Source organism: Chironomus tepperi, unplaced genomic scaffold, assembly GCF_022539635.2.
Source record: "Chironomus tepperi strain 1889 unplaced genomic scaffold, CSIRO-AGI_Ctep_v1 contig_33, whole genome shotgun sequence".
NCBI lineage: Eukaryota > Metazoa > Arthropoda > Insecta > Diptera > Chironomidae > Chironomus > Chironomus tepperi.
The window spans coordinates 1,126,400-1,149,523 of record NW_027226155.1 but is presented as its reverse complement, the minus strand read 5'-3'; the positions used below and the strand labels follow the sequence as shown (position 1 = coordinate 1,149,523).

The following is a 23,124-nucleotide window of genomic DNA, read 5'->3' as shown; positions in this document are numbered from 1 at the left end:
TTTATTTGTGAAGATTGATAAGCATTCTTTACGCGCAGAAGATTAATGGAGATGAATGTGTAGAAATCGGTTAAAAGTTTGTAGTCCTCATATGTCTTAATTTCTAATAGAACTCCATTTTCAATAACCTAACGGTTAAGTTGATTTTTAGAATTACTTCTTGATTCGTTTATGAAATTCTTACGAACCATTGAGACCATTGCATTAAGCAATTATGTTTTGTTTATTCATCGAAATTTCAATCCAACTATCTTAATTTAGATTCTAGACTATTCGTAATTGAGTTGTAAAACCGTTAAACCATTTATGTTTTCCCAAAAAAAATATTCTTTAACCAAGCAATTCAAAATATAATGAAATAGACAGTTTAAACGTAACGGACTGTACACACATTTTCTTCTGACTCGTTGAGATATTCATCTCAATTTCTTCATAACTTAAAACTCGTGCGAAAAAATTGCACGTAGCTCAGTTACTCTTTACTATCTTAAAATTGTAGGTCATATTACAATTCACGATAATAACTCTAGACAACGATGTCTTCGTTTATATCCTTTTATGCTTGATAAATGAGCAAGGCGAGTTATATTTTTAGTTTTATTAATAATTTATTCAGGGTTAACAAATGATTTGTTCTTCTGTTATTATTGTGAACATGTGTTTTGTCTTGACATAACTTGGACATAACTTATGTTTTAAGACAATATATTAAAATACGTAATGAAATTTAAAAGGTTATTCATTAAGTTCAGTAAGCATGGGAAACTGATAAATAATCAAAATGAGTTAAGAACATTTCTGACATTGAGGCTGTCTTACATAGAACCTTACACAGTTCATTTTAAATGAGTTTTATTCAAAAATGTTTCGATGATTTTTGCAAGATTTTTGATTAAAATGAACACATTAGTAACAGGAAGATCAAGTTGATTTCATAACAACTTCCAAAGCATAAAATATCTTAAATCTCATCAATTTCGCTCATTCGTCAACCCTGTAACTTGATAAAATGTGCCAATAAACATTCCATTACATCATCGCTCAATGGTCATGAATGGAGGGACAAAATAACCTTGAGACGACAGAAATCTGCATTTATTTATCCTTTCTCTTGGTAAATAAACTGTAAAGTATATTTTCTCCAAGCGCATGTAAATCGATCCTACAATAAGTCTCATACATTTCGTTTTCATTCTGTTATAAAATTCATCATACATCACAATCAACTGTGAATATGTCATAACAGCTGTACTAAAGTTACGGTAATGTAGAGTGTGCGAAAGACTGAGAAGAGAAAAAAAAACTGCAAAGAAAGTAAAAACTATGAAAACCTGCTCAAATGTGTGTCATAAATTATGCTTTGATAATAGCAATTGAGCCTGTATGTTATTTTATTGCATTTATCAACATGTTGCGCAATTTTTGTTTACACACAAACTCACTTATTAAAGCTCTAGTCTACATTTTCCTCATTATGATTTTAAACTATTGTCTCTAAATACACTAGTTTTCACTTCCACTATAATAGGTGATGTTGTGAATAGTCATATGAAAATATTTTAATGCAATTTTCACAAAACACTTCTTTTTCTTTTGTTCGAATATTAATTGAAACAAAAATTATTATTTTTCTTTATTTTAAATGAAACCAAAAAATATCAAAACAGAAAAGAAAATAAGAAAAATTTTGCTTTGTTTCGGAAGTTTTAATACTTTCGTTTTCTTGAGCGTTTGAGCATCTCGTGCTTCAACTTAAATTATAAATTTTAATTTTTTTCGGAAATATTTATGTTCCGCAAAGACAGAGAAAAAAATGGTCAGAAAGCGTTGTCTGCTCGATAAACTCATCATCTATTTGCATATATTTCTAAAAATTCAAGCCGGTTTAATAAATGTGCAAATATTGCGTATGAAGCGTTATGTAAAGAGCTTAAACGATTGAAAATGATTTGTTTTTTCTATTGAATCAGCCAGTAATGACCAAATTTTTTATGCACGCGTATGTGTACAATCGAAATCTGTATGTCCGAATGAATTAACAAAAATAATAAAAAAGGCTAATTCTTAACAAATGAATTTGAATAGTGCATATTTGGAATGAAAGGTCAAGGCATTGAAGTTATTGAAAAATGAAACATAAAAATTTACAAACAAAAAAAATAAGATTTTCATTAATGCAATGACACACAAATGAGGTTTTTTTTAACCTAAAGAAATTTCATAATTTCATTTCATGAATTAGCGAAGCTGATTTGAAGGTGAATTGATCTAATGAAGTAGTTTAATTAAATGTAATTTGAGGTACGCGTGCTTGAGATTTTTGGGGATTTCACATACAATTGCTGATACTCAATCAGGTCCATGACACTATGCACAATCTTTTTTCTCCGTAATATTTCATTAAAAATGTCAGAAAAGTTAATTAATTGAGAATTTGTAATAAAGCTGGTTTTTCTTACAAAACCACAAACAGGTTCTTTCACAGTCCGCAATCCCGAGACTTTCGCTTACTTCATGTAATTAAATATTAAGACAGAAAAGCTGATACTTTCTGTAATGTAAATCTTCATTATGAGTGAGAAACACATAATTTGTATTGATTTATTATTGAACATGTCAAATTTTTTTGAACATATTTGCTAATTATAAAGTCGGTGTTACTTCTTTAACAATTCACATTTCACACAAATTTGAGGGCTGGCTTATACAAATCTGAGAAATTTTTTCGTTTAAATTAACGACATTAACTGTCAAATCTTAATTTAAAATCTTGACTATTTAGCTATTGTCTTGTGGAGCTATGAAAATTGATAGTTTTATGTTGTAAATAGTAGAAATTTTTGATTATGAGTTGTTCTCGATTTTAAGATAATACGATAAAATTCAATAATATCAAGTTGTCAATCGAAATCCGTGAGACGTTGAAAATTGGTTCAAGTTTTATCTTTTATTTGATTACTATGCAAGGTTTTATGCCCGCAGGTATGCCCGATACATTTTAGATTAACCATTTCTAATCGAAAAACTCATTTTGATGGACAATCCGGAGATCGAATTAATTTTTATTACATAATTAAAAATAAGCACTGTCATATGTTTTTTTATCTGAATAATTAATGGACAAAAGTTTTCATACCATTTTTATTTAGGCGAAATAGTTGCAAAAAGACGGGTTTTAAGGTTTGTCAAAAGAAATTAATAATATTTGATTTATCAGACGTGATTTTTCATATCTATGTGAATAAATAATATTTCAACGTCAATTTGACAAATTTACACCTAATTTTGCAAAACTAGTAAGTGAATAAATATTACGCAAGGTATTACGATTTTCTCTTCAAATAGCGGCATTGTCTAAATTTGCTTTGGCAAAATTTTAATCAATCCGTATAAACTAATCAGTTAAGCGGTAAAAAAATCAATCAACCAATAAATATAATGCTAAAATTAAGCAATTGATTTGTTAAAAACAGTAAGTAAGAGCTCTCCCAATATCAAGACTTCCCAATCTCAAGATCAAGACTTTCCAGTTTCGGCCTCGAAAATTATTGAAACTGACACTACGAGAAACCCAAAATTTATGTTAATTATATGCATTTTACATTATAAAAATTCGAATGTAACTATTGGAATTGACAATTAATTAGCATTTCCGTATTCCGGTAGAAGGTTTAGGGATTTTTACATCAAGGGCACATTAACTCATGTAACATTTCAGTCAAATCAAGATTGACATATACATTAAGTATAAAATCCCAAAAACAAGAGCTGAATGACCCAGACAACCCTTCAAAAATGACATGTATGAAAAGAATTTGTTACACAAATCACGGTAGTCAGCATTGTCTCAGCATATAATTATGTTGCTTGACAATCACATTATAAATTAATTAAGGCAATTTCATAATTAAAATATTTAGTCATATCTTACTATGATAATCTTAAATCTAATGCGATACAATTCTTAAACAGCTTTTATGCGTATAAAAACTGTTAAAATTGCTCAATAAGAAATCAGTTTACAGAAATATGCATTGTGTACAGCAGTGCTTAACTTAAATTTCATTATTAATATGTAATTTCTTCTTTTTAGGTAGTATCCATTACATTCTGCACGGCACTATTCAACAAACAAACAATTCAATCAACAATGCAAATATAGGAATTACAAGTTTTTGTTGTTATGACTCAATAAAAGTAATCTTCTTTTCAACACAACAATCTAACTATCCAAAATTAAAATCGGACATAAAATAATAATAAACAATTATTGTGAATGTCTATTATTCCATAATTCGGAAAAGTACAAGACATAAAAGAGAAGAAAAGTGGCATAAAAATTATATTTGATTGCAAAATATTAATCATATGGAAGGAAAGGCTTTCAAAAAAAAAGCCAATTATATGTGTGCGGTCACATTATTGTGTGAATAATTGAATAACAATTGAATAAGATATTTGTGTGATTTTGTGGATAAGTAAGCAGATACTAATATGCAATGTTTAATGATACCGTACTCGTGTTTGAATGATTAATTGAAGTTTAAGTAGAAAAAGATAATAATTGAAAAAAAAATTTAAGTGAATACCAACAGTAGCAAAAATTGTAAATAATAAAGAAAGTGAAAATCAATAATGGTTATTGGAATTGTTGCCGGACTATCGGCGGGTAAATTGTTACCAGCGATAGGAGGTGCTGCATTGAAAGTAATACCCGCTATTGGTGTTGCTTCAAGTGCAGCCGCGAGTGCTGGTAAAATTGCTGCGACAGTTACAACTGGTATAAAAGTAGCAACTGGAATTATTGGAGTTGGAAAACTAGCAATCATCCCAGTATTAATTGCTGCATTAGCTTATTACCATTACGATGTTTTTGACCCTGAAAATCGACCATTTAACATAAAAGAGGTCGATCATGAATATGATTTTATCATTGTTGGAGGAGGGGGAGCTGGAGCAGTTCTCGGTAAGATCAAAAGTCTTTAAGTGCCTTTTTTTCCAAATTCAATTAATTGTATTTGTTTAATTTTACTTTGTTCAAACTTTAGCGTCTAGATTATCGGAGATAGCAGACTGGAAAATTTTGTTGTTAGAAGCCGGTGGGCATGAAACAGAAATCTCAGATGTACCATTGCTTTCGCTGTACTTACATAAGAGTAAACTCGATTGGAAATATAGGTAAGGCTGCATATATTTATTGTTTACAATTATTTGGAAGAAAAGATGCGTAAAAATTTGTAAATTTAACCTTCAAACCTGAATTAATTATGGTCAGAAAGTTTCAAAAGTACTTGAAGTTTTTGGTATTTTTTTTAATCATCAAGTCCTTGGATAGTTACTAAAAATACTTTTTAATTACTAACTTGAACAACATTTAAAGTACCATTCGAAGCTTTTACTTTCATCTAATATTTGATGAAATACTTAAACAAATAGAAATAAAAACTAAACAATTTTTGTTCATGCAATCATGTTAGAAATCAAATGAGGGTAAAATAAAAGCGAGAAGCTGAATACAAATTATACACACATTCACTTTATGACACATAGTAAGACTTCGTAGCGTGTGTCGTAATTTTTCTAGCTAATTAATAATTACACATATCTTTAATTGAGACATTACATAATTTTAAATGATCACAGAACACAGCCGCAGAAAACAGCATGTCAAGCGATGATTGATAAACGATGCTGCTGGACTCGTGGAAAGGTTCTTGGAGGCTCAACGGTTCTCAACACGATGTTGTATATTCGAGGAAATAAGCGTGATTTTAATTTATGGGAAGCACTTGGCAATAAAGGTTGGGGGTATGAAGATATTCTTCCATACTTTAGAAAATCTGAAGATCAACGAAATCCGTACTTAGCAAGAAATAAGAGACAGCATGGAACAGGTAAAAATATACAATGTAATGTTAATGAGCAATGTTATTAATGGTTATTAACTTCAGGTGGACCTCTAACAATTCAAGATGCACCATACTTAACACCAATTGGCCCGGCATTTTTACAAGCCGCTGAAGAACAAGGTTACGATATTGTTGACATTAACGGAGAGCAACAAACTGGATTTGCATTTTTCCAATTCCATCAGCGTCGTGGTCAACGATGTAGCGCAGCAAAAGCTTTTTTGAGACCGGCAAGATTGCGTAAGAACTTGCATATAGCGTTGTTTTCACATGTAACAAAAGTGATAATGGATGAAAACAACAAGCGTGCATTAGGTGTTGAATTTATTAGAGATGGACGAAAACAGCAGGCATTCGTCAAGCGAGAAGTTATTTTGTCAGCCGGTGCAATAGGAACACCACATCTTCTCATGTTAAGTGGTATTGGGCCGAAGAAACATTTAGAAAAATTCGGCATCAACGTCATTCATGATTCACCAGGTGTCGGAAGAAATTTACAAGATCACATCGCTGCTGGTGGTCTAGTTTTTCAAATTGATCATCCCATTGGATTTGTTATGAATCGATTAGTAAACATTAATTCTGCTGTACGTTATGCAGTTACGGAGGATGGACCTTTGACAAGTAATATTGGCCTTGAAGCTGTTGGTTTTATCAGTACAAAATATGCCAATCAATCAGATGACTGGCCCGACATTGAATTTCATCTTACAAGTGCCTCAATCACATCCGATGATCAAGCAAAAGTTGCTCATGGCTTAACTGATGAATTTTTCAATTACATGTTCGGCGATGTAAGAAACAAAGATGTTTTCGGTGTTTTTCCAATGATGTTGCGTCCAAAAAGTAGAGGATACATTAAGCTTCAATCAAAGAATCCACTAAGATACCCGCTCATTTATCATAATTACTTTACACATCCGGATGACATAGCTGTATTAAGAGAAGGCGTCAAGGCTGCTATTTCGCTTGTTGAGACACAAGCAATGAAGAAATTTGGCGCACGTTTCCATGATAGAAAAGTGCCAAACTGTCAGCATTTGGAGATGTACACTGGTAAATGACCTTACATTATAACTCAATTTGCCAATCTTAAGTATCTAATTTTTTAAACTCTTATTTTTTTTAGATGAATATTGGGATTGTTCTCTCAAACAGTATACAATGTCAATCTACCATTATAGCGGTACAGCAAAAATGGGTACACCAGATGATCCATTTGCTGTCGTCGATAATCAACTTAGAGTGTACGGTGTTCAAGGTTTAAGAGTCATTGACGCAAGTATAATGCCGACAGTAACGAGCGGAAATATTGTTGCACCAGTAATAATGATCGGTGAGTTTGTAATTTTTCAATACCTAATATAATCGATGTGAGATTAATGAACGTTTATTCAATGACTCGTAAAACAGGTGAGAAGGGTGCAGATCAGATCAAAGCACTGTGGTTACAGCCAAAAGATGAAGAAGATTATCGGTATAAGAGGCAAGATAACTTAACGCTTAATACAAACTTAGATGATGATGCAGAAAAGCGCATTAAAAGACAAGATAATACAACGCTCAGTTCAAATGAAGAGGAAGCCAAAATTTCTAGTTGAAATTCATAAAAATCGATAGTCATAAACCTGTTATTAGAATAAATTGTTTAATGTAAAGTCACAACATTCAATTCATAGAGAAGAAAAGGAAAAAAATTGTAAAAATGACTGTCCTTCAAAAATCATAAAATTTACTTATAATATCATTATTGACGAATTTCGTCTCAACCTCGACTGCATAATGATTTATTGCCCCATGTGACATTTTTAGTGATGTATGATTTAAGCTCATATTATAATTTTTAGTTATGGTATCTAGTTATAATCCAAAGACTTTATTTGAAATTTTTTTGAAGAGAAAGAAGAAATTGTATATTTAATTGTGGTTATTTGTATACTTTTAATATGCTCAAGATGTGGAATGAAATTTCTGTTTGTACATTATATATTGTTTGTTGTAAAAAATATTGTAAAGTTGTTAATTGAAAATGATTAACTAATTTTTAAGGCAGAAAATAAATTTGATATTTTGGAAGAATTAAGTTTTGATATTTTGAGAATTTTTTGAATTAAGCAACATCAATTAGATCAGTTTTGTTCAAACTGAAAACCGCTGCACAAAAGTCTGCAATCGAGTTTTTGGAAATGCCATGAACCGCATACTGTGTCCGGTTTCGGTCGTGGCTTACCATCAAGGTCAGTAATAGAGCCAGGTATAGAGCACTTTGTAGCAAACTAGGCTCCAAGTCGGAACATGGTTCCAGTAAGTAAGTAAGTTGTCATCAAGGTGTGACGTTGAATTAGGGTTTAGACCAGAGCTTAAGTTCGACTCAAATTTGATATTGAATCATGTCGATTTGAGTAAATTATTCTACACAAAATCCGAGTCGTTTTCAAGCTCTGATTTGGACAACACTGCTGGTTTTGAAGCACTAAGCATCACCTGTCCTAGTAAAATAACTTTATTTTTGCAAATTACATTATTAAGCTGTTATTACGTCAATGCATGTCAATATCACTAGGTTAAATCTTCTGCGAAAAGACTTGTTAATTGTGTGAAAATTTTATTCTATTCATTAAGACTTGCATTGAAATCTTTTTAAAAATTTTGCTCAAAAAAGCTTACTTGTTGCTCATTTCAAAAGTTTGACTTAAAAACTTACTTATTAAAGCTTTAAACCAAAAGCTTTTCATAAAAGCTAATGATCGCATGCACAAAAAGCACGCAAGCATATGATATTGACCTTAAACTTAAACTCATTCAATGCTGCACTTGCATGTTGTGAGTACTTCCTTATTGAAAAGCAATATTGCGTTTTTACAAATAAATCACCAAACATTGATGATTTCGGAAGAGAATCATCGACGCATGGAATTAATAAAATGAAAAAACTATTTGAGTACTAACTATATTGGATGTTATTTCATTTAATTCAAACATTTCCTTAAAGTAAATCAAATTTTATTGCACGCACGAGCAAACAGTGAAAGTTTTCTTCTTGTATGTTCGACAAATTACATAGAAGAAATACCTGTTAAAAAATTGATGTAGATTAATTATAACAATTTACTTGTGACGTTTTTAACACGAGACTTGATGATTTTAAAAAGTTTATGGTTTCATGCATTCTTGATGACTATGATATTTATTTTTTTGTGAATTATGTAATGTTATTGAATAGAAAAAACAATCTCACATGTTGATCATCATCTTGAATGCATAACATTTGACAATAATTTTATGTGAAGATTATGCATCAATTTTTATGTTTTTGTTTAGGTTTAGGGAAAAATTATCAGGAAATAAAAAATGTGATAAAATATTCACGTGCATTTAGGTTGAACTATGATGCAATAGAATCGTGGTTAGGTTCAATGGCTGATTTGGACTCAATTTTATGGTGTTAAATGCGGTTCGCCGCATTGTGTTGCTTGGATTCAAATGTAGGAAAAACTCAAAATCCACACCTGATCAACAGGAAATACACAAAATAACCCACAATTAATCCTAAGAAAAATCAATTTAGATCGAACAAAGGAGCATCTTTATTAACGAGATAGTAATTAACAATTTTGTGACTTCATAACACCGCTCATAAAACAGTTTAATATCCCCAGTAGCTCATATAAACAAAATATTAAAGTCTCAACACTTTAAACTCATTAACTTACATAAACCAATTGACTGACTTTTTTCTCTCTCTCAATTACTACTTTTTTGTTTAAAAGAAATTTTTATGAGTTAAATTAACAAAAATAAGGCAATGTGTGAATTAATTTTAAAATCTGTGTCATAAGAGTGCAATTTCATATCGCTGAATCATGTAGGTATGTCTGTAAAAAAATATATAAATAAATTCAACCGCAATAAAAACTTACAAAATTAATCAAATGCAATCACATCAATCATCTTGCAAATCTTTTAAAATAGCTCATTACTTTCAAAAGTGATAGGCTTTATACTTCTTTTAACTTGAAGGACGTGATAGTTTGAACATCACATTAAGTAATATATGAGATTTTATTTCAAGACGGTAGCATTGATGACGCTAAGTATACAGATGATTTACAATAGTTTGACAAATTTCGTAAGCGATTGATCATACGAGCAATACGTTTGACAATTTTTTACTATCCGTGCTCATTGTCACATAAGCAAGTATATTGCGAACACTTGTGAATTATTTTATAGTTTTTTTGCTTTCTTCTTCATTTCTTTTTTTTATTTACAATTCATCACTTTCCTTTCCCTTTTCAATAAATCGCAAGTTCCATAGGTTTGAGAAATTCAATGAATGATACGAAAAAGTTGCAAGGCAGTTGAGTTTTATTGTTTGTTTTGCACGTGATGCTTTAGGATCATTCACATTTCACTGTTCTTAAAATCCAAATAAAACAAGTTTTGGGCTTCTTCTGATTGAATTCACGGTGAGAGCAGCGGAGAAAATATTCAAAAAATTTAACTCTCATTTTATTTATAGAAGGTAAAAATAACAAGGCCGCCAGCAGGACAAATAAAATCCACACGTGTTACAGTCCCGGTAAAATAATAAAAAATCTTTCATACGGCACATGTACATCGTTTTCTTGTATACGTGACCAACAGTGTTATCGACAATTTAATTTAGCAATGAGCATCTTTTTCTCAAATATTAATCTCAAAATTAGTATTGGACATTAACCAATTGTTCCATTTGACCGCCAAAAATTATTTGAAAGTTTTATCGATGTCTTCCTGACAAGATTTTGATTGTTTAAACTTGACTTTAATGCTTTTTGTGCAACTCAAATCATGTGAGCAGTTAAACCATGAAAGATTCTCTCATGACCATTACTGAAGCTTAAAAGGAAGTCATTTGATTCTTACGAGACATATTTAAAGGTTAATAGTGAATGTTTAGCAGGATGGGTTCGCAATTTGCATTAATAATCTGTTTCATGGAACTTTAATGTTTGTTTAAATCATTTTGTCTTCAATTATGAACGACTTAGATGTGAATAAATTAAAGTTTATAATTTAAAATCTTATTGGTTCAATTACGGCTGTAATTGTGAGATTATAAGAACAATAAGTGTCACAATGTACTCGATTAAGATTTGTTCTTGTTAAAATATTTCTTTGTGGGTTTTGTGCTTCAGAAATATAATTTTTCGATTTATAGAATTTAGTTATTAAGAAGCAGTTGCTGAACCAACAGCTCAGAGGGTAAATATCATGGGAATCGACGTTATAAAAGTGATTTATTAAGTTAATTGTGATTTATTTTTGGATAATTTGTCATGTTATTTGACATATTTGCTAATTTTTCGGTCTAGTAAACTTCAAATTGAAGTAATATATTTATTGATTGATGGAATTTCATAAAGGTTATTGAGAATAGACTCTAAGACTCATTTGACATATTGATATTGATGTCTGAATACATTAAAAACTAGTAAATTTTATAATCAACTTGCTTATAATCAACTAACTTAAGTAATATCAAGCAAGTGAAATTAAAAAAAATGCAATAAAATTTGTATATTAAACTACTGTACAATAATTTATAACATTTTATTAACTGGATTACTTTTATTATAAACCAGTTAGACAGTGATTCAAAATGTACAAAAGTTTACGGAAATATTCTTAATAATTTTCTCTTTACAAATTGGCGGTTTAAAATAAGAATTTCATTCTCAAGGCCTGACAATGAAATTGAACTTAATGACTCACCTTATAACATGCAAGCTTCAATAATGCGTAACCTAATTTTCAACTTAATCTTTATTTACATTTTCTTTCTGTTGTTGATGTGTCAAATTTCGCAAAATGAATTTCTCGATTTCAATTCAACTTTAGAAATTTTGACATTGAAACGACAATCATGGACAAAAACAACAAAAATTTTCTAAATTATTTTCATTCATTTGATTGATTTTCTATGAAATTTATTAAATGTTAACGATTAATAATTAATGCCAACTGTTTTTTCGCGAAAAAAGCATCAATTATGTTCAATTGAATGAGTAATTTTTCAAAATTATGACAAATTTCACAAAATTCCTTTTGTCAAAATTGAGATAAAAAAAAAACTTTATAAGATCTCATTTGTCACGTCCAGATGCTTTTTTGTGAAGATGAAAAAAAGTTTCTTTTGCAACTCATGGCATTTTAATGCATTAAGATATTTCTTTCCTTAACTCTTCTCCGCTGAGAAATTTAACTTATTTGTTACTCTCACATCATACTCAATTTTTTTCATATTCAATGATGATAAATTTACATTTGAGAATGTCAGAAGTGAAGTTACTGACATTTTAGATGATGAGATATGAAAAGTTCTAGAGAATTTTTAATATTTTGCAGAATTTTTGAATATTTTATTAACTCTACGTGCAAATCTTTAGCAAAACTCTATTAGTTAAGATAAAAACCTCAAATGCCAACGTTAAAAAAAAGAGTTAACATTTCATGCTCTTGAAAATATCTTCAAACGTGACTGGTAAAAGAAAGAGAGTTTTGAGTCGGCATGATGATTTTTTTATTTTTTAAAAAAAATTATATTCGAGCTTAGCTTTCAGATTGTAGTGAACTCGCATGAAAAGTGGACGTTGAAGAAACGTACTCCGTTATTTTTTTTAAAAAAGAAAGAAAAAAGACTGAATAAAAAAAAGAGAAATAAAAAAATAAATAAGAAACTGTTAAACGAATTTAGCAAAAGAAGAAAAAAACATTTCTCGTTTCATTACAAACAAAAAAGTTATTTGGTGAATTTTTTCAATCGAATGTTAATAGAAATTTAATATTAAAATCAAATTTTTGGTGAAAATAAAGATTTTGCTTTCGTTAGAAAATTGTTTCCTTAATAATAAGAAAAATATAAAGACTAATTGAGACTAATAATTCAATAATTGTGCTAGAAAAAGTGCTCAAGCAGATCGAAAAAGAAAAGAAAAAAAACTTTTATTTTTGGACAAGTGTTAATTAAACAAGTAAACTTTAAAATAAAGACAAAAAAAAGTTGATTGAGATCTTCTTGAATGAAATGTGCGATTGCCAAGTTCGATGATGAATTTGGAACACATTGAATCAATTATTTGATAAAAGTACGAATAAGTAGAAATTTAAATTAATTTTAATAACAATTAATGTGTATTAATATGCTACATATGATGAATGCAAGCGAAAGCTCATCATCGTCATTATAATTTGCTCTCGATTAATCTTTTTCTTACTTTTTTCATTAAATTTCGCTTAATGAAAATATATATTTATATACATTTTGAGTAAGTGAATAAGAGACATGCACTCAGACTTAAAGACAGGTTTTGCAATAATGTTCATGTGATAAAACGGTAATATGCATCATATTTGATATCTCATATGACATTGAAAGTTATCACAGCGTTTCAAATTGTTATACCATCCGTATATATTCGTTTATTGACATGTACGCGGATAGTGTTGTCATGTTGCTTAACACTCATATAAAAATTTCGTTGACATCAATTTACATTGTACAAAATACACAATTCACAACTGCTTTCAAACAAAAATCCTAACGTGTGCGATCATTGTGTGTGATATGTTTGCTATTATTTGGCAAATGCATAACAAAATCGTTGCAAAAATATTAATTCATAGACATGCAAAATAGAAATCTTTAAAATTGCATAAATAATCTATTTAAAAATCTTGTTAAAATTTAGAAATTCGTTCTGCTGTTTCATGGCTTAATTCCGTAATAAATTAATTGGTGTCTTTAAATTAGTGACACTTTAGCTTTCTTTCGGATATTCAACCAGAAAGTTTTTAATTTTAAGTTTCAAAAATTCCAAATTTATTCAAATATCAACAAATATTCAGAACCGGGAATTTAAGAAAGTATGACAGCATATTATTGATGAGAGAAAATATTAGTTAATTCAAATGTAGGCGGTTTGTTGACCATCACAGCATGATATCTAATTCAGAAATATATAATGAGTCAGATGGTATTAAAATATGTTAAAGTATGTCAATAGTCAAGAATTTCATAGATGACTTCCAATTTTGGATGTTTTTTGTCTATTTATATGGATAAAATCAACTTATTTGAGCTTAAGCTAATAATGAATTTTTAGATGCAAAATTCTAAGTAAAGCAATGCCGAAGTTTAGATCTTGTATAAATGATGATACATGAAGATAATACCAAATTACTTTGAATCTAGGCTAAATCAATAAACTTCTTAATTACTAATTTCGAAATCAATCATAAGTTTCAGTGAATATTGATCTAGAGTAATGATAAATTCGAGAAATTTATAAGAAAGTGACCCACCCAAATTCAATTTTTAAATCTCATCAATTCAAGAAACAGACCCAAAACAATCAGAAATCTGGCTGTAGGCAGTGAAATTTACCAAATTCAAAACATCGTGTTAACCTGAGATAACGTCAAGCCATTTCAGTTAATCTGATATTTTAGGCACTCGAAATTCCAGACAAAATGTAGACAACGTATTCAAATAGCCTGCATATTTATTAATCTTAACTTCAATTCGGCTACCTGAAGAAAATGACAACTACGTCAATCGGACTGAGTCACATATTGTCATTAATTCATCACATAAGATTACTCATTATTTGGGTCAATAAACCTTTTCATTCATTTCGCTAAACATTTCCATGATTATCATAACCCAAAAAGACCTTACATAATTTTATTGAAGCGTCTCAACGAAATGAGATGAATTAAAGCTCAATTCATAAAGTGCAGAAGACGCGCCTTATTAATTAATGAAACTTAAATTATCTTTAAATGCTTACGAGTCTTTCGGATAATGAACAGCAAACGCATGAGCAATTAAGCTAGCGATAAGCAGACGGAAGCTATTAAAATAACATATTAGATTAAATAGGAAGCTCCAAAAGCTTTAATGTGTTTTTTTTCGTAAGTTTTGTTAAGCTTAAAGTGAAAAAACTATATGAATCAATGAACTTATTTATTCAATCACGTAATAAGTGTGTAAGGAATCAAATGAATACAACAATATTTTACAGTTATCAAAAGAAATGTTTTGGAGTGGTAAAGAATGTATTAAATGAAATGTTTCGCAAATGCCGAATAATGGGAGGTTGATTGGATTGCTTGTGAGAGTTTTGTTATGCATATACATCATCAATTTATGTAAAAGATCATGAGTCATGATGAATTTCATTTGATTGATTTCGTCTGATGAGGAGTCGCCTTTAAGAAAGTCTTATTTAATTTTTATAATAATAGAAATGTGGACAGAGTTGATTACTTAATGTGGATAAATATAAATAGAATTTAGTGATTGATACTTATAGAAAGCATGAGATGTGCATGACGGATTACTAATTTGAATAATTTTCAATAATTTGATTGTTCTGCAAATGAAATATTGACTACTTCTCATCTGTAGACAAGAAAATCATTAACTGCAACACACTTAATTGTTTCGATAATTTAATAAATCAAAAATCACAAAAAGTCATCCAACCAACAACTCTGAATCATAATAAAGTCATTATTTTCCCATCATCATCATAAATATTTAAATTGATTGAAATATCCAATAATAAGTATGACAGAAATTGCTTCTTAAAAATAGAAAAATAGTCAAGCATAAAAAATCAATTTTTCGGAGAAAATTACTAGACAAAAAGTAAAATTAAAGCTGCAAGTTCCTCTTCCTGTAAGCCAAGCAATCTGTTTTGATCTTTCTTTTCATTATTGATCAAAGTCCGAAAAAAATTTTCTTTTCGCTTTGATTTTTCAACAGTTTACAACAGTAGGGAAAAAAGATAGTGAAATTTTTTCTATTATTTCGTAGATAAAACTAAATTTCACTCAACAATCTCATAAAGCGTTGAAAGATCTCATTAGAAACAATTGCAGCATAAACTTTAATTCAAGGTAGACATAGATACATAAAGATTAATTCGTTATTGTTATGCATGTTTAATGGAAAGTAAACTATCACGACGACACAATGAAACTGCATATATGAGAAGCAATTCTTCTATCATTGTAGACATACATTCTTTACTTCTTCTTTCTCCTTAACAAAAAAAGCTCTTCAACTTCTCGTACCGCTACAAAGTGTGTCGAAAAATGTAAAATAAAAAAATAAAAAATGGGTTAATTACATTTAACTATGTGCGACGTGAGTTTCATGAACTAACAAACGACAGAGCACACTTCTTTCTCAGCTGTTTTTGCAGTACTATGGAACGATAAGAAGAAGAAATGTTTGAAGAAAAAAATGTTGTCATTTTTATAATTTTACCGCTCATAAGTCCAAAAAGGAATGAAAATAAGTAATTGAGGCTGTCGAAAAGCCAAATTCAAAGAGAAAATAAATGATGACCCTCAAAAAAAAAGTAAATTAATCATTTTCTTACAAGAACCGGTTTTGTTGATGTCTATTTCATTTTTACATTAATATTAATAAGAACATGATCCAAATACTTAAGATTTCACGTCAAATACTTTTCAAAAAAGCGAGAGAAATGAGAGAGAGTTTGTTGACATTACATCATTACGGCATCAACAAAACTTAAAATTAGATGATGAAGATAGAGTTGAAATTATTTCTCGTTTCACTCTTTTGTACGCTTCATTATGAAAATAGTGTATTAAGGAAGTTCACGATCAAAAAATTAATATTTAAACTTGACTCTTGGTGAGGTAATTACTATTTGTAAGCCGACTCGCATATGATGCATAGTGTAACATTCAATGCTCTTTTTTTTAAACAGCACTAAAAAAAGTTTCCAATTATGCAGTATTTGCCGCATAAAAACATGTTTTCCTGAACATTTCATTTCAATGCCATTCATAGGAATAATGCTTTCTTATAATCATCTAAGTATATGCTTGTTAAAATGTTTGAAACCATACATTTGTGTCCATTAATGTTGCAAATGAATAATGTCTTGAAGAGCATAAAATAATCATAAAAAATCAATAATAATAGCAATATGCTCAACACCAAACGTATTGATTGATTACTATTATTAGTGTTTAAAGTCAATGCGGCACTTAAAATATTATAAGCAGATCTCAAGGGATCGTGTATTTAAAGTCTCATAATGTAGTCAAATAATAGACACATATACTAAAGTAGAGGAAGTAGCAAAGGAAATTCAACACTGAGAATTGCATATTAGATGACAACAAGTCTTTCTACTTTTTCTTTATTAGTGTTTTACCTTCTCTTTAGACACCGCAAAAAATTATATGCAAAAGAGTATGAAAGTGTCAATTAAGGCGCACTTGTAAGGATTAAGCGCTTTTTTGCTTAGTAAAGAGGTTGACGGTTCATCAAGCAATGCTTGATGCCTCTCGACAGTTAAGCCATGCTTGATGCCTCTCAGTGGTTAAACCATGCTTGAGGCTAAAACTGTCAAAACACGAAACTGTTAAAGTTTAAGTAATTTATATGAGAAATTGTAATTTCCTACAATTAATTTTAATCCTATTAGCAGCTTTTCTGAAGCATCAATAAAATTGTACTGTAAAACTATTAGCAAATCAACAAAGTCACTATTAAATTGCCATATTTTGACATACTTTCATAGATACCATCAATAAACAGCACTAACGTTTAATAACTTGCTAACCTAGCCATAAATTTCTGGAAAATTAAATTCCAACCACGACAAACTGCAATAATCCAGACCTTTCGCTTCCATGAGACATGAATTAGAAAAAAGAGAAAAGAAATGTTTTGCAATTGCATTTCTTCAAAAAATGTTTTCAGTTTCATTGCATCAACCAAGCGTGTCAGATTCAAGTTTGTGTAAAATAAATTCTGAGTGTGTGTCGAATAATAATTGAGAGCTTTTTTTTTGTTTATTTCGTCTCAGTCATCAAACGGTAGTGTACACTTATCATTCATTTAAATCATCTCCGGTGATTTCATAATTGTTTTATAAATATGAACAGCTTGTATAGAATTATATAATTTTAACGTATACTGAAAATAATTCATTTTCGGCATGGTCTAATCTTGTATTTATTAATAAATTTTCTTCCCCACATGTGATGTGTTAATAATAATAATGATGGTTAGATCATAAATTGGTGTTAATTATTAAATTTTTTTTGAAAATATTTTCAGGTATTTTTAATCATATCATGGGACAAGAGAAATCTCTTCCCTCTCGATGTAACTCTGCAAGTATTTCTAATCACTCTTCAGCTGCCTCCTCAACGTCTTTAAATTCTACAAAATCACTAACGCCATCGCGTTCACCATCAACAGCATCATCTTCCGCATCATCTACAGCATCGTTTAAAAGTGTAGAACAACAAACTAAATATTTGAACGAACATTTGTACATAAAATCGTACTTGGAAATTGATAAGGAACATATTGTTAAAGCACAACTATTTAATCAAATAAGGCCGGGCATAAGAAATTATAAGCCAAAGATATTGAAAGATAAATTAATACAAGAGGAACTTGACGTGTGGATTTAATAAAAAAAATAAATTTATCTTCAACTAATTTGATCACATAAAGGTCGCAACTCAAATATTTATTTTAAATTATACGATTATTCAATATTGATAAGCATAATACTCAAATATAAGAATTAAAGATGTCAGCATTAGCACTTTTCTCATCAATAGCAGCAATTACCTCATCACCGGTAACATTGCTTAGCATGATACCACTTGTAGCAATTGGATTAAATTATTATCGTTATACAAATTCCGACCCTGAGTCGCATCCAATCGACGTTCCTGTTGTAAGTGATACGATCTTGAAATTTTGTTATATAATACAATAGTCACTTTCTATTTCAATGTTATTTGCGTACTCTTTTTTATCTATTTTTTTTTGCGCAACAACATCATTTCTGTTTGTTTTCATTGCAGCTAAGGAAGCAGTATGATTTCATAGTAGTTGGGTCGGGTAATAAATCAGAGATTATTAAGTAGTTTCAGTAATTAATTATAAATTATTGTTTATAAATTTTAGGATCGGCCGGTGCAGTTGTAGCTGCTCGATTATCAGAAATTGAGAACTGGAATATTCTCTTACTTGAAGCTGGTGGTGATGAAACGGAGGTTAGCGATGTACCAGCATTAGCTGGATTCTTACAGTTATCGGATTTAGATTGGAAATACAAAACAGTACCTCATCCACAACGGTCATATTGTGCAGCCATGAAAAACGATCAATGTAATTGGCCAAGAGGAAAAGTTCTTGGTGGATGCACCGTACTGAACGCTATGATTTACGTTCGAGGTAACAAGCGTGACTATGACTATTGGGAATCTTTAGGGAATATTGGATGGGGACATAAAGATGTATTACCGTATTTTATTAAGTCTGAGGATCAACGCAATCCGTACTTGGCACGTTCACCATACCATGGAACTGGTGGTTATTTAACTGTTCAAGAGGCACCTTGGCGATCGCCACTATCCGTGACATTTATTAATGCACTCAAAGAAATGGGTTATGAGCATCATGATATTAATGGAGAGGAACAAGTTGGCGCAATGTTTACACAACTTAATATGAGGCGAGGTTCACGATGTTCATCATCAAAAGCATTTTTAAGACCAATCAGACTGAGGAAAAATTTACACGTAGCCAAATTTGCACATGTTACGAAAATTTTAATTGATCCAAATACCAAGAGAACCTATGGTGTCGAATTTGTGAGAAATAATAAGCGACAAGTCGCATATGCCTCAAAAGAAGTTATATTGTCAGCGGGATCATTAAATTCGCCACAATTAATGATGGTAATTTTATTTTTTAAATCTTCAAATTAATGAAATTATTTAAAATAATCTTATCGTTCACAGTTATCAGGAATTGGACATGCACAACATTTGCAAGAAATGGGTATACCAATTATATCCGATCTTCCAGTAGGCGATAATATGCATGTAAATTAAAATTACCATTTTAATTTGACGCGACTATAAATAATGAAATAAATTTTCTTTTAGGATCATATTGGTCTCGGAGGTCTCACTTTTCTTGTTAATGAACCAATCACTGTCAAAACAAGTCGTTTTGCTAATGTTCCCAGCTTCTTAGAGTACGTTATGCATGAGAAAGGGCGTAAGTCAATAACCAATAAATCAAAATATCACATAAATAAAAATTAATTTCTCTTTTAGCCATGACATTCCCAGGTATCGAAGGTGTTGCATTTGTTAATACAAAATATGCAGATCCATCGGGGTTATGGCCTGACGTACAATTTCATTTTGGACCAAGTTCAATTAATTCAGACGGTGGATTGCACATTAGAAAAATTACGAATTTAAAAGACAATGTTTATAATACTGTGTATAAACCACTAGAAAGTGCTGAAACGTGGACTATCTTACCACTTCTACTTCGTCCAAAAAGTTCAGGCTACGTGAGATTACAAAGTCGTAATCCTTTCGTACAGCCGCGCATTGAGCCAAACTATTTTGCATTTAGAGAGGATATTGACGTTTTGACCGAGGGTATCAAAATCGCTATGAATGTATCAAATACAGCAGCATTTCAACGTTTTGGCTCCAGACCGCATACAATACCATTCCCAGAATGTCGTCATATACAACTTTTTACTGATGAATATTGGGAATGTGCTATGCGACAATTTACATTTACTGTAAGTAGATTTGAGGATTAAGTCAATAGGCGTTGAAATGCTTTTAAATAGAATTGCCACTTGAGTGCTTATTTAAGAGCTTATGTATTCCATCAAATGTCAAAGACACTTTACAAATGTCAAGTGATTAATTTTTAAAAAACATTCATTTCCTTTCGAATTTGCAGATTTATCACCCAACAGGTACAGCAAAAATGGGTCCAAATTGGGATCCAACAGCAGTTGTTGATTATAGATTAAGAGTTTACGGGGTTTCGGGTCTTAGAGTTATTGATGCCAGTATAATGCCAGCAATTGTGAGTGGTAATCCAAGTGCACCCGTTATGATGATAGGTAAGAAATTTCTATTTTTAAAATATCTATTGCATAACTAATATATTCAATATTTTGTAGGTGAGAAAGGTGCCGACATGATAAAAGAAGACTGGGGTGTCATAAAAATTCACTGAAATTTTTTATCAAGTATACAACATATTGGAAAAGAAGATAAATGGAATGAATTCTCGATGTGCCTATCACTTAATGATTACACGATTTGTTGTACTAAAAATTTTCTCTTTCATGATGGCAATAAAGATTATAAATTGGAAGGAGGAATCGATGAGATCGTCTGACGAATATAACTTGAAGTAACTACTAGTCAGTGACATTATTAATTTTTTTTTTCTCTTTGGTGAATACGAGTGAAATTCAGCATGTGTACTGAATTGTTAATTACAGTTACATACCTTAATAGACGCATTTTTTTCATAAAACAAGAAATTAATTGTTTAATTAATAAAGTTAAAATTTTTTTTACGTATCTCAAATTCTCATTGAAATTAAGCTCAATGAAAATTTAATTATATTTACTGAGTATTTAAATTAGGCATCTGTAACTGACGAAAGTGAAAAAAATTTCATTTTACTTGTACATACATGTAAGCCAATAAACATAATACAATAAATTACAATTAACTCTTTTTTATTGTTTGTATGATCAACATTACTTGTAATTTAAAAAATTTTCTACAGAGAAATTATGCAAAATAAAAGATTTTTTAAAGGAAAATTTCCTCTGTTTTCGATTTTTAATCCCCATGTAAACCGATTTTAAGAAAGATAAAAATTAAAATGTTTTCTTTTATTACACATGATTTTTCGGAAATAATTGCATTGGCAGTTAAAAAATCATTTGGAACAGCTTCGTGACCAATCCATCTTACACTTTATGTTTCTTAAATATCACAACATACATGTCTGTATGTTTTAATTATTTTACGATCTTAATACGGTTTGATGCATTAACTGTTTTATTGAACTTTAAGAATTTAAAGTCACACAGTGCAAATAGAAATTTTATGATATTTGCGGCTTGTTAATGCACAAAGAGACATTAAGTCGTCAAATATTATCTGCCATTAAATCTCTTGAAAGTTTCAAAACTTTCATGTTACTAATAAATCATGAAATTTAGGGGATTTCCGACAGGTTTGTTTTTTGCAAGGCGCGGATGCGAGTTTAGTTGACAAACAACTTTTTATTTCATGATAAAATATCAAAAATCACGAGATGTGAGCAGGGTTGGATGATAAACAATTTTTGAAATTTGAATAATTTTATGCCAGAATTGAAGATAAAAAGGAATAATTTAATATGTTATCTCGAATAACAAAAGTCGGTTAATTCTTCCAAAATCCGGTTAGGTCCCTAAAAGCAAGAGTCGATTAATCGATCCAATATCCGGTATGGTCTGGATCCCGAATAGCACAAGTCAGTTGATTGATGAAAAATTCGGTATAGTCCTGAATTTTGGATCAATGAACCAATTTTTGCTATTCGGGACCAGACCGGATTTTGTATCGATTAACCGACTTCTGCTATTCGGGTATATTGTATGCTCAATGAATATGTCATTAGTTATGTCAATATACCAATTCAAGCGACTACAAGACTAATATTTATTTACGAAATGAAGCAAAAAAATTTAAATTTCATTGTATGATCTCATATTTTAAGGTTTTCGGATTTTGCAGGAAATTCTAGTATTTTCAAACCCAACTCTGACTTATTTCCCACGAAAATCAACAAATTTTTACTACCGATTTGCCAAGATCAGATCAATAAAATTTTTAAAGCATTTTTAAAAGCTTGACAATCGGATAGGGCTAATACTGACCTCATATTGTTTACAACACACATGTATTGCACATGGAAAAAAAAGTTACGTATGGCAGACGCGACTTACTGGCATATTTTTTGTTTTCTTTCCTCCACTTTATACATTTTCAATCGGAATTTCCGAATACTTTCTTTTTTACTCCGCACGTAGGCATTAATATGCATCATACTTTAACAGAAAAAAGAGTCAGCCAGTAAGAAGAAAACTTAAAATTTCATTTTCCATCAATTAACACTTTTATTCTCACTGAGCATTTAGCATAGTCGAATCTAGGTTAAGGTTTTCTAAAATGAAGAGTGTTTTTCTATTATTTTTTTTTGCATCAATTCAATTTTTTTTAATGGTTCGCACATGTTGATCTCAACAATAATATTACGTAATCGAA

The 23,124-nt window shown here is 30.2% G+C and overlaps 2 protein-coding genes across 3 annotated transcripts in view; one reads left to right on the top strand and one right to left on the bottom strand.

The window, feature by feature from the left end:
- The window catches only part of Flo2 (flotillin-2), a 77,605-nt gene that overhangs the window by 31,801 nt on the left and 22,680 nt on the right, over window positions 1-23,124 (bottom strand). The window lies entirely within an intron of this gene.
- Window positions 4,636-21,420, top strand: LOC139093806 (uncharacterized). The gene is made up of 15 exons (XM_070644650.1): window positions 4,636-4,966; window positions 5,049-5,178; window positions 5,644-5,894; window positions 5,952-6,965; window positions 7,039-7,245; window positions 7,323-7,508; window positions 18,148-18,357; window positions 18,543-18,700; window positions 18,831-18,867; window positions 18,934-19,709; window positions 19,773-19,856; window positions 19,920-20,034; window positions 20,094-20,578; window positions 20,746-20,911; window positions 20,972-21,420. Exons 1-15 carry the CDS (start codon window positions 4,636-4,638, stop codon window positions 21,025-21,027), a joined length of 4,206 nt encoding a protein of 1,401 aa, XP_070500751.1. The 3' UTR covers window positions 21,028-21,420.

What these genes read in the sequence shown, in the direction of transcription:
- LOC139093806 (XM_070644650.1), top strand. Translation starts at nt 4,636, where the DNA reads ATGGTTATTGGAATTGTTGCCGGACTATCGGCGGGTAAATTGTTACCA. An exon ending in TAAGAGACAGCATGGAACAG is followed by an intron (nt 5,895 to 5,951) that starts GTAAAAATATAC and finishes TATTAACTTCAG; the next exon opens with GTGGACCTCTAACAATTCAA. An exon ending in ATCCAATCGACGTTCCTGTT is followed by an intron (nt 18,701 to 18,830) that starts GTAAGTGATACG and finishes TTTTCATTGCAG; the next exon opens with CTAAGGAAGCAGTATGATTT.